Source organism: Myotis lucifugus, unplaced genomic scaffold (assembly GCF_000147115.1).
Source record: "Myotis lucifugus unplaced genomic scaffold, Myoluc2.0 scaffold_52, whole genome shotgun sequence".
Lineage (NCBI taxonomy): Eukaryota > Metazoa > Chordata > Mammalia > Chiroptera > Vespertilionidae > Myotis > Myotis lucifugus.
Window position 1 is genome coordinate 45,366 of NW_005871100.1, and position 12,683 is coordinate 58,048.

The window sequence follows — 12,683 nt, forward strand, 5'->3', positions numbered from 1 at the left end:
ATATTTCATTACTAGTTAGTTCTTTTAGCTAAATTATTCTATAACTGCAGGTATTTTTCACGATAGTACTTTTTGAAACCTAGAGTACTGTTAAGCAGGTCATATTTTCTATCCCGAAAGAACAAATGCTATTTGAGAATTTCATACCTATTTTTTTTCTGATTTGGAAATAAAATAAATCATTGGTATAATCAATCTATTAAATATGTAAAATATCTCCATAACAGTTTCTTTACCATTTGAACAGTGTCATTCCCTTTGACTGGTGGTAAAATATACATAACATAGAATTCACCATTTTAACCAATTTTAAGTATATGATTCAGTGGCATTAAGTACATTCACATTGTTGTTCTACCGTCACCACTATCTATCATTGGTACTTTCATATCCTCCCAAACTGTAACTCTGTACCATTAAACAATAACTCCTTATTTCCAGCCCCTGCAAACACCATTCTACTTTCTGTCTGTATGCACTTGACTATTCTGTATACCCCATATAAGTGGAATGATGCAATATTTGTCCTTTGGGTCTGGCTTATTTTGCTTAGCGTGCTTCTGGTTCCATTTTGTTCATTAGTTCGTCTTCAAGATTCATTCATATTATTGCATGTATCAGAATTTCCTTGCTTTTTAAAGCTAAATAATACTCCATTGTATGTATATACCACAGTTGGTTTATCCATTCACCCATTGATACACCTTTCAGTTGTTTCCCTCTTTTGGCTACTGTTAATAATGCTGCTTTGAACATGGGTGTATAAATATCTCTTTGAGACTTTATTTTCAGTTCCTTTGGTCAGCTGTTTGCACGTTCCACAAAATATATTTTTGAAATGAACCCTTTGGGTATATACCCAGAAGTGGAATTGCTGGATCATATAGTAATTCTATTTTTTAATTTAATTTTTTAGAATAAAAAATTCTATTTTTTAACATTTTAAACTGCTGTACTGTTTTCCATAGTGGCTGTACCATTTCACATTCCTATAACAGTACACAGGGTATCAATTTTTCCACACCTTTCCCAACAATTGTTAATGTGTGTGTGTGTGTGTGTGTGTGTGTGTGTGTGTTCATAAAGGGTGAGAGGTGGTAACTCATGGAAGTTTTGATTTGCATTTCACTAATAATTACTGATGTTCAACATGTTTTCAGGTGCTTATTGGTCATTTGTATATATTCTTTTGAGAAATGTCTATTCAAGTCCTTTGTCCAATTTTAATTGGGTTATTTGTCTGTTATTGTAGGGACTCTACATATAGTCTGGATATTAATGTCTTATCAGGTACATAATTATAAAATATTTCTCCATTCTGTGGCTTGTCTTTCATTTCCTTTTTCATGTCTTTTGATACACAAATTTTAAATTTTGATGAAGTCCAATGAAGCTTTTTTTTGTTGTTGCTTCTGCTTTTAGTGTCATATACAAGAAATCATTGCCAAGTCCAATGCCACAAAGCTTTTCTCTTTTTAATTAAATTTTTTAAAATGTTGACAGTATTGCAGGTGTCTCCTATTTCCTCCCCCTTTGCCGACCTCCACCCACCCCTCCCTTGGCCTTCACCACACTATGGTCTGTGTCCATGGGAGATGCATATATGTTCTTCACCTATTCCCTTCACCTTCTTTATCTAGTCATCCCCACCCTGCTCCCTGCCAGCACCCATCAGTCTGTGCCTTGGTTCTAGGCTTCTGGTTCCGTTTGTTGGTCAGCTTATTTTCTTTTTAGATTCCACATATTAGTGAGATCATATGGTATTTGTCTTTGTATTTCACTTAGCATAACAATCTCCAGGTCCATCCAGGATGGTGCAAAGGGTAAGAGCTCCTTTTTTCCAGCCATGTAGTATTCCATGCTATAACTGTACCACAGCTTTGTTATCCACTCATCTGCTGATGGGCACTTGGGCTGTCTCCAGATCTTGGATATTGTAAATAACTCTGCTATGAACATAGGGGTGCATATATTCTTTCTGATTGGTGTTTCAGGATTCTTGGGATATAGTCTCAGAAGTGATATTGCTGGGTCAAAAGGCAGGTCCATTTTTAATTTTTGAGGAAACTCCATACTATTTCCACAGTGGTAGCTGCACCAGTCTGCATTCCCACCAGCAGTGCACTAGGGTTTCCTTTTCTTCACATCCTCACTAGCACTTGTTTTTTTTTAATAGTAGCCATTCTGACAGGTATGAAGTGATACCTCAAAATAGTTTTAATTTGTGTTTCTCTGATTAGTGACCTTGAGTATTTTTTCATGTCTATTGGCCATCTGTATGTCCTCTTTGAAGAAGTGTCTATTCAATTCCTTTGCCAATTTTTAATAGGATTGTTTGTCTTCCTGAGATTGAGTTGTATAAGTTCTTTATATAATTTTGAAATTAACTCCTTATTGGATATATCATTGGCAAGTATCTTCTCCCATACAGTGGGTTCTCTTTTCATTTTGAGGATAGTTTCTTTTGCTGTGCTGCAGCTTTTTAGCTTGCTGTAGTCCCATTTGTTTATCTTTTCCTGAGTTTCCCTTGCTCTTAGAGACGTATAGGCAAAAATATTTCTGCGAGAGATGTTGGAGATTTTCCTGCTTATGTTTTCTTGCAGAATTTTTATGATTTCATGACTTACATTTAAATCTTTTATCTATTTTGAGTTTATTGTCATGTATGGTGTACATTGATGATCTAGTTTCATTTTCTTTTTGCATGTACATCTGTTCAATTTTCCCAGCACCATTTATTGAAGGGACTATCTGTACTCCATTATATGCTCTTCCTCCTTTGTCAAATACTGATGGTCCATAAAAGTGTGGGTTGTATTCTGGGCTCTCTGTTCTGTTCCATTGGTCTATATCCCTGTTCTTATGCAATACCAGGCTGTTTTGATTATAATGGCCTTGAAATATAATTTGATATTCGGTATTGTGATCCCTTCAACTTTGTTCTTTTTTTCTCAAGATTGTTGAGGCTATTTGGGGTGTTTGTTTGGTTCCATATAAAGTTTTGGAGTATTTGTTCTAGATCTGTGAAATATACCATTGGTATTTTAATAGGAATTTTGTTGAATCTATAGATTGCTTTTGGTAATATGGGCATTTTAATAATGTTAATTCTTCCCTATCAATGAACACGGTATATGCTCCTTCATTTCTTTTTTCAATGTCCAATTGTTTTCTGAGTCCAGGTCTTTTATCTCCTTAGTTAAATTGATTCCTAGGTACCTTGTTTTGTTTTTGTTGCATTAGTAAATGGGGTTGTTTTCTTAGTTTCTCTTTCTGATAGTTCATCATTGGTATAGAAAATGCCATTGATTTCTGGATATTGATTTTGTATCCTGCAGCTTTGTGGAATTCATTTATTAGATCTAGTAAAATTTTTGGTGGAGTCTTGTAGGTTTCTCTCTCTAAAGTATCATGTCATTTACAAGTAATGACGGTTTTACTTCTTTCCAATTTGGATGCCTTTTATTTCTTCTTTTTGTCTGATTGCTGTGGCTAGGACTCTAGTACTAGGTTGACTAAGAGTGCTGAAAGCGGGACATCCCTGTCTTGTGCCTGATCTTAAGGGAAACACCATTAGGCATGATGTTGGCTGTAGGTATTTCATATACGGCCTTTATTATGTTGAGGTATGATCATTCTATTCCCACTTCGCTGAGAGTTTTTATCATAAATGGGTGATAGATTGAATGCTTTCTTCATCTATCCATATGATCATGTGATTTTTATCTTTTGTTTATGTGATGGATCACATTTATTGATTTACAAATATTTTACCAACCTTGCATCCCCGGAATAAATCCCACTTGATCATTGTGTATCATTTAAAAAATATGTTGCTGGATCCTGTTTGCTAATATCTTCTTTAGGATTTTAACATCTATGTTCATCAGGGGGAATGGCCTATAACTTTCTTTATTGTGTCATTATCTGGTTTTGGTATTAGGATAATGCTGATCTCGTACAAAGAGCTTGGAATCTTCCCTTCTCTTGAATTTTTTGGAATAGTTTAAGGAGGATAGGTGTTAGTTCTTCCTTGAATGTTCGGTAAAATTCTCCTGTGAAGCCATTGGTCCATGACTTTTGTTTGCTGGACGTGTTTTTTATTACTGCTGCTATTTCATTCATTTTTCTTGGTCTATAAAGGTGTTTTGCTTCTTCCTGATTCACTTTTGGAAGATTATATATTTCTAGGAATTTGTCTATTTTTCCCAGGTTGTCCAATTTGTTGGCATATAGTTGTTCATAGTATTTTCTTATAATCCTTTGCATTTATGTGACATCAGTTATTACTTTGCCTCTTTCATTTCTGATTTTATTTATATTGGTCCTTTCTCTTTGTTTCTTGGTGAGTGTAGCTGAAGATTCGTCAATCCTGTTCATCTTTTCAAAGAACCAACTCTTGGTCTCATTGATCTTTTGTATTGTTTTTTTAGGCTCTATGTCATTTATTTCCACTCTGATATTTATTATTTTCTTCCTTCTGCTTACTCTGGACTTTTCTTGTACTCTTTCTAATTCTTGTGGTTGTAGGGTTAGATTGTTTACTAGAGATTATTCTTGCTTCTTTTTAAAAAAATATATTTTATTGATTTTTTTACAGAGAGGAGGGGGAAGGGATAGAGAGTTAGAAACATCGATGAGAGAGAAACATCAATCAGCTGCCTCCTGCACACCCCCTACTGGGGATGTGCCCACAACCAAGGTACATGCTCTTGACCGGAATCCATCCTGGGACCCTTCAGTCCACAGGCCGTCGCTCTATCCACTGAGCAAAACTGGTTAGGGCTATTCTTGCTTCTTGAAGTAGGTCTGTAATGCTATGAACTTCCCTCTTAGGACTGCTTCCCCTGTGTCCCATAAATTTTGGGTTGTGTGTTCATTTTCATTTGTTTCTGGGTAACTTTTGATTTCTTCCTTGATTTCCTTGGTAACCAATTTATTGTTTAATAACATGCTCTTTAGCTTCCATGTGTTTGAATATTTTTGAGCTTTTTTGTCATGTTTGATTTTTAGTTTCATGTCATTGTGATCTGAAAAGATGTGTGATATAATTTCAATCATCTTGAATTTGTTAAGACTTATTTTGTGTCCTAACATGTGGTCTGTCTTTGAGAATGTTCCATGCGCACTTGAGAAGAATGTATATTCTGCTGCTTTGGGGTGAAATCTTCTGTAAATACCAGTTAAATCCATCTGGTCTAGTGTGTCATTTAAGGTTGCTATTTCCTTGTTAATTTTTTTGTCTGGAAGATCTATCCATTGATGATAGTGGGATGTTAAAGTCCCCTACTGTGACTGTATTGCTGTCAATATCTCCCTTAAAGTCCACCACAAGTTTTTTAAATGTATTTGGGTGCTCCTATGTTGGGTGCATATGTTTATAAGGGTTATATGCTCTTGTTGGATCAATTCCTCTGTAGTGACCTTCTTTGTCTGTTATGGCCTTTATTTTGAAGTCTTTTTTGTCAGATATAAGTATTGCTATCCCAGCTTGTTTTTAGTTTCCACTTGCATGGAAGATTTTCTTTCCATTCCTTCACTCTCAGCCTGTTGTATATTTTGTTCTGAGGTGCATCTCTGATAGACAGCATATATATAGGTCATATTTTCTTATCCATTTGTCTAGCCTATGACTTTTGATTGGAGCATTTAATCCATTTACATTTAAGATGATTATTGATAGGTACTTGTTTACTGCCTTTTTTTCTTTATGCTTATGTTCCTTCCTCTCTCCCTTTTTCTTCTTAAAGCAATCCCTTTAGCATTTCTTGAAATGCTGGTTTGATGGTAATGAACTCCTTTAGTCTTCTTTTGTCTGGGAAGCTCTTTATTTTGCCTTTGCTATGACATGAAACCCTTGCACAATAGAGCGGTTTTGGATGCAGGTTCTTGCTTTTCTGTACTTTGAATACTTCATGCCAATCCTTTCTGGCATCAAGTCTTTCTGTTGAGAAATCAGCTGACAGCCATATGGGAACTTCCTTGCAGATAACTGACTGTTTCTCTCTTGCTGCCTTTAAGATTCTCTCTTTGTCTTTAATCTTGGCCATTTTAATTATGATGTGTCTTTTTTATATATATATATATTTTATTGCTTTTTCACAGAGAGGAAGGAAGAGGGATAGAGAGTTAGAAACATCGATGCCAGAGAAACATCGATCAACTGCCTCCTGAACACCTCCCACTGGGGATGTGCCCGCAACCAAGGTACATGCCCTTGGCCAGAATCGAACCTGGGACCCTTCAGTCCGCAGGCCGACGCTCTATCTACTGAGCCAAACCGGTTAGGGCATAATTATAATGTGTCTTTGTGTGGAACTTTCTGTGCTTCCTGAACTCATGTGACATTTTCCTTCACCAGGCTAGGGAGTTTTCTGTCATTATTTCTTGAAACAGGTTCTCTATCCCTTGCTCACTTTCTTCTCTTTTTGGTACCCCTATGATGCCAATGTTGTTATGATTCATGTCCCAGAGTCCCCTTAAACAGTCCTCCTGCTTTTTAGTTATGATTTTCTTTTTGCTGCTCTGAGTGATTTTTTTTTTCTATCTTGTCTTCCAATTTACTGATTCAATCCTTTGCTTTGTCAGGCCTATGGGCTATTCCTTCCAGTGTATTCTGTTCTTCAGATATAGCATTCTTCATTTCGGACTGATTTTTTTTCATGGTTTCTATATCCTTCATGCTGCTGCTGTTTTCACTAAGTTCCTTGAGCATCCTTATAACCATTACTTTGAACTCTATCTGATAAATTGCCTTTCTCCATTTCATGTTGCTCTTTTTATGGAGATTCCTCCAGTTCTATCATTGGGGCCTGTTTCTTTGTCTCCCTTTATGGGGGCTTGCTGCAGGTTCAGGTTGGGTACAGCTCGCAGTCTCCTCTGCTGGAGCAGGTTCAGTCGCCCTGGGCTCAGGAGGATAGAGCAAAAGTCTCCAGTTGAGGATGTTGCTTGCAGCAGGTGGCTAAGTACTTCTTCCCAGTCCCAGACAATAGCCTCTGAGGGCCTCACACTTTGAATGTCCCGCTCTGAGCTGCTCTATCATCCTCCACAGAACTGCACCCAGCAGGGTAATCTGGGACTTTACAAGAATGATCCAAACGGTCTCTTGTTAGAGGAGTGGGGGTGCCTGCAGCCTTCAGGAGAGGGGAAGGGGCTCTACTCCTCCTGCCTGGGGCTGCCTGGCGCAATTCACAGGAAGCTCAGATTAGCCTCCCCACAGTGCAGTCACAGAGCTCAGCACTCGCCTGCTTGTGTTTCCCCAAAAGAGGCCTCCTTGGGGATTCAGTTAAAAATGCCAGCTGTGCATGGCATCAGTGTCTTGTGCCACCAAACCAAGCAGGAAGGGGTAGAAAGTCAGCCCTGCACAGGACTCTGATCTCTCCGTGCAGGGGGTCTCGGCAAAGTGGGGGCCAAAATTCCCAGCTCCACTGGAGCTCCGAACTCCGCATTGGGAGCCAGAAGTCCCAGACCTGCGCCACTCTTCAAGCTGCCAACCCTGCAGGAAGAGGCAGGCCAGGCAGCTACCCAGGTGGGAGAGGAGTTCCAACACTGCACTCAGTGTAGGTGCAGCCTTTCCTCTTTCCTCAAGCCAAACAGTTTAGTCACTGACTGGGGCTCTGCACAGTATCTTTCAAGAAAATAGAGGGTCCCTCAAAGTCACTGCTGGGTGCAGCCCGCAGACTCCTCCGCTGGACCCAAACACAGCAGCACAGCCTCTCCAGCAGTTGGAGACCAAAATGAACTTCCCAGGCAGACAGAATCCCACTGGTTCTCTCTGCCCGATGCCACCTGGCTCTTCTTCCTGTCTCTGCTGCTCTGGGTTTGGGATCCCTGCGTGGGGTTGAGGACCCACACTCCCAGAGGGGGAGAGCTTTGGACTGTGATATCCCGCAGGCCTCTAAGCGGCCTCACCTGCTCCAGGGGTGTTCTCCCTTTCCTCTACTCCGCTCCACTCACCAGCCTCCCGTGGCTTCTTCAGTGCTCCCCAGATATAATATTTCCAAGCAGCTACACTTCACTTGGTTTTCCAAGTCGATTGCACTATAGTTCAGCGGTTAATCCGTTCCCTGGCTAGGAGCATGGACACGTAGCCTCCAGCTAGGCTGCAGCCTGCCGCTAAGTGCTTCCCCCCTGTGTTTTCTTCTGAGGGTTTCATAGCTTTATCCCTTATGTTCAGGCCTTTGATGCATTTTGAGTTAATTTCTATATATGGTATAAGGTAAGGGTCCAACGTCTTTCTTTTGCATGTGGATATCTAATTTGCTAATTTTTTCTTTTTAAAATATTTTATTTATTTTCTAATTTGTCTTTTACAGCATTCTTAAATATGTTTACGTTTTATTTTAATGATTTTTTGCAATTATTTTAGCTTTTTCCTCTTTTAAATCTTTCTTATTTTTTAATCATCATAGCTGATCTCTTTTTGCACTTGCCCACTTAACATTTTATTTACTTGGTTTCCATTGTAAGATTATTTTTATTATACAATATTTGATTATTATAAAAATAAATGGAAGAGAAAGATGCAAATTGACTGTACCTTCACGATGCCCACCAACCAATCAGGAATGAGCATGCCAATTAACCCAACAAAGATGGCAGGTTAATTTGCATACAGAGGTGCGGAGGGGGGGTGCAGGACGCAGGCATTAGCACCACCCCAGCTGCTCAGGGCCTCTGGGCAGCATGAGAAGGCAGAAAGGCATCTCCAAGCCAGAGCGAAGGCAGAAAGGAGGCTCCGGCTGGAGCGAAGGTGGTGCTGGAAGCCAGGGGAAGGAAGGCCCATTCTTGCACGAATCTTCATGCATCGGGCCTCTAGTTATAAAAATAATTTACCAAAAACATATATAATTTGAAAATTAAAAACACTCATAATCCTAACTGCACGGAATAGTAACAATTTGGTGTATATCCTTCCAGATACTGGTTGATTGTATATGTGTATATTCATACGTAATCTGTCCATACGCTTTTCTAGCCTGCTTTTTTTTTCACATAATGTATGCTGTGCATTTTCTATGTAAATTCATACAGAGCCATCACAGTTTTAATGTTCATTTAAAGTACATTCATATGGCAATATCATAATTTGTTTTTGTATTGTTAAATGCATAAAAGTTTCAGGACAGATATCTTTAAAAATCATAGCTTTTGGATTTAAAGTATTGTTCAAGACTTTTGAAGTATATTTTCTGTTGCCCTCTGAGAGGCTGGAACAGTTCTACTCTCAGTAGCAGTATTCCAGTGCACTCACACCCCCACACCATTCTTACAATTTACCATACTGGTTTGGCTGAAACAATTTTATTTTTTTAAAAAAATAGTGATATTTACTTTTTTTTTTTTAATGTTTACAGGGTTGTATATCTCCTCTATTGCCAGTTCTTGTGCTCTATTTTTGTTTCTTTATTCTTGCTGTTCTATCTTATCTGTAGTTTGTTGGTTTCATCTTACCTATTTTAAATATTTTAAATAATAGTTTTCTCATTATCTTCTTTTCATAGTTCTTTGCCTGATTTTTAAAATTTTTATTTTCACTATTTGTCAGAATTTAAAAATAACATTTTTTCTCTTTAAAAATAGTCCTGGATTTAAAATAGGGAGCAAGAATCATGACTTGAGAGATGACAGTGTTAGGAAGATACCACGTCCTGTATCTGGCACTGGGGATGGCTTTTTCCATTCACCTGCCACAGCAGTCACTCTCTTTGCTCTGTTATGAAGTCTAAAATGGCTGAGGAGCATTTAACTTTTGTAAGTCTAAAGACCTACAGGCTATCAGTTTCTTCTGAGGGAATATTTTGCTGGTACTAGAATCCCACTAAAGTAGTAGAAATATATTACTGTCTCATAACACCACCTATCCGCTAGGTATAAACTCTTTGGACTTCTGTATTAGATAAAGCTGCCCCATTATTTATCATTTTTGGACTCACTCTTCTTTGATGAACAGAGCTGATGAGAAAAACAGTGAAGGCCTGTCTTGCATTGATCTCCATGGGACTCTGACCCTGTGCAGAAACTGCCTATGGGCAGAATGTATGAATTCAATGTAGTTTGTTTTTATATAATTGTTTAACACAACTGCATGCATCAGAATAGTACAAATAAGTTAATGATTTTTAGTAGCATAATCCAGAGTTCTGTAATTGCTCCATTTCCTTTCTCCCTTCCTTTTTTCCCTCCCCTCCTCCAACCCCTCCCCCCCGCCATTTATTATTTGTCAGAACACCTGAGACCTAATCTTAACAAAATGTTAATTGTATGTAAAATATTGTTAACTATGGGACATGGGGATTTGCCCCATTTCTTTTTAACTAATATATGTTGTAAAATGACATCTAGCGAAACTATATGCCTGCTACAATTGAGGACTGGGGGAATAACATCCTATTGACAGATGATAATGTTTTATAGATATTGGCATCATATTATTAACAGATTTTTCCTCTCACTTGAGCCACATTTGCTTCTGTGTAATTGTTATTGATCTTAATTCAACCTTGAGTGTCACACAGGATAACCCTTCTTCCCATGTGAGGGCTCTTCAGCTAGGGCTCTTCAGCTACTTATTAGACATCCTTTTTTCTCTTAGTCTTTTCTTTCATTAACATTCCTCCCTTCCTCAGCCTTAGTTAATAGTCCTCGATGCCACCTTTCTGGACATAATCCCATTGATCCGTGTCCTTCCTAGAAGAGTGATTCAAGAGGGATTTCAAGAGGGATTTCAGACGTTAGTTAGTGGACCAATTGAAAGTATAACAGGGCTGTAGTTTTTGAACATTTTTTTTAAGATACAGTAGTAGCAGGTGTTGCATGTATTCATTACTTTCTTACCACCCAATCTGACGTGTTTCCTGCCACCTATTCCTCCCCCTCGTGAGACCAGGAAGCACAGCTCTTACTCCCATTCACCCGTCCTCAATGTGTAGTGTTGTACTTTCCATACAGTGGCTACTTCATACATATTTTTTGTATGAAAGAAAAAAAATGCTGTGATTGTTCATTTCCTTCACTGTCTCCTCATATTTTTGGCTACTGCTTCCCAGAATCAGGACCCATGCCGCACTTAACTTTGACCTGATTGCCTAACATAATTGTTGACACAAAAATGCCGGAATTCTGGCTGTATGGGTTTGAAGACTTATGTGGCTAGAGAGTGGTTGCAGGTATGTAAAAGAGTTGAGACAAAAGGCATTTGGGTCCAAATCCTAGAATCCTTGGAAGGCCATGCTGAAAGGTTTGCAATAAAGAGTTAACACATTTAAGCATTTTGGAAAATAGTTTTGGAAGGAGTATAAAAATTGGGAGATTGAATATGTTTTGAAGATGCTCATGTGGAGGGGGAAGTTTCCTTTCTACTGATGGGATCAGAATTTATCTGTCACATATAAGTATACTTTTATGCAGCAATTTTTTGATATAGGATTATGGCCTTTTATTTTTTAAGTTTGATTCACTAGTTCATAGTTGCCTTTTTTGCATGTTCAAAATGGGCCCCTTGTTTACAGTTTCTCTTTTTTTCAAGAGAGAATTTAAAGAAACCTGTAAATGAATTATGAATGGAGTCTTCCAAATGTTAAAAAATTTCCCTCTCTCTAAACAATGTCTCACACTTACCTAATTCCATAGCCTTTTTTAGCAGATTGCTTTATTGAGTTTTTCCAAGGCATCCAACTTAGTTTTGGGGAGGGAGGGAGGGAGGGAGGGAGGGAGGGAGGGAGGGAGGGAGGGAAGGAAGGAAGGAAGGAAGGAAGGAAGGAAGGAAGGAAGGAAGGAAGGAAGGAAGGAAGGAAATAACAAAACACAAAGCCAACTCTTATTTTGTCTCTGTTGACTGGCATAATATTTTATTTAAAAAATGTTTAAACTTAAAGGTGGAATTGACAGCAAGGGAAAGAAAAGAATAGGCAGAGACTTCTGGTTATAGCCCAGTGTCCAGTGTCCCTTGACATCTATTTTCTGGACACGTAGCCACACAGCTGGTGACTGTATTTCCGAGCTTTACTGGTAGCCAAGTGAGGCCAGGAGCCTAGATTCTGGTCATGGGGATATGAGTGGAAATGATGGTTACAACTTTTGGGGTGTACCCTTGAAGGGAAGGCACATTCCTCCACTTCCCGACTTATTCCTTTTCCCACTGACTGCAAGGTTCACATACAGGTGGGATCATGAATAGATATCTACACCGGAGTTGGAAGCCATGTCATGAAGATGGCAGAGCAACAAGGTAAAAGGGGCTTGGGAAACGGGTCTGTTGTTATCACGCTGACCCTGAGCCCTGAACTGCTCACACTTGGACTGCTGTGTGAGAGAGATGGCATTTATTCTCTCTTGTTTAAATCACTTCTGTTGCCTGAACCAGAATCCTAATTACAACTTTAAGGTACGTGTGTGCATGCCAAAAGCAAGGCATCACACAGAATTGATTTAATACGAATTGGTGAAAGTAGACAAAGGAGGTGGTAGTACAGCAGGTCCTCAAATAGCGTCATTCCCTTCAGAGTCATTTGTTATGACATTGATGAGATGCCAGAGGAACTTAACTCTTGTTTATATATATCGATCAGCCAGTGGTCAAATTGGTTTCATTATACGTCCTTTCATTTAAAGTCACAGAACCAGTTGTTGATGTTAAAGTGAGATTTCCTGTATGTGCATTGGATTACTTACTGAAGGGAAAT

General features: G+C 38.7%; 1 protein-coding gene across 1 annotated transcript in view; it reads left to right on the forward strand.

Moving 5' to 3' along the window:
- The first annotated feature begins 1,181 nt into the window (after positions 1–1,181).
- The window catches only part of LOC102429580 (guanine nucleotide-binding protein G(i) subunit alpha-1), a 49,194-nt gene continuing 37,692 nt past the window's right edge, over positions 1,182–12,683 (forward strand). Inside the window, exon 1 of the mRNA XM_014455849.2 lies at positions 1,182–1,290. Within this exon, the coding sequence (XP_014311335.2) occupies positions 1,197–1,290 (94 nt within the window). The 5' untranslated portion in view covers positions 1,182–1,196. The remainder of the gene's footprint in view (positions 1,291–12,683) is intronic.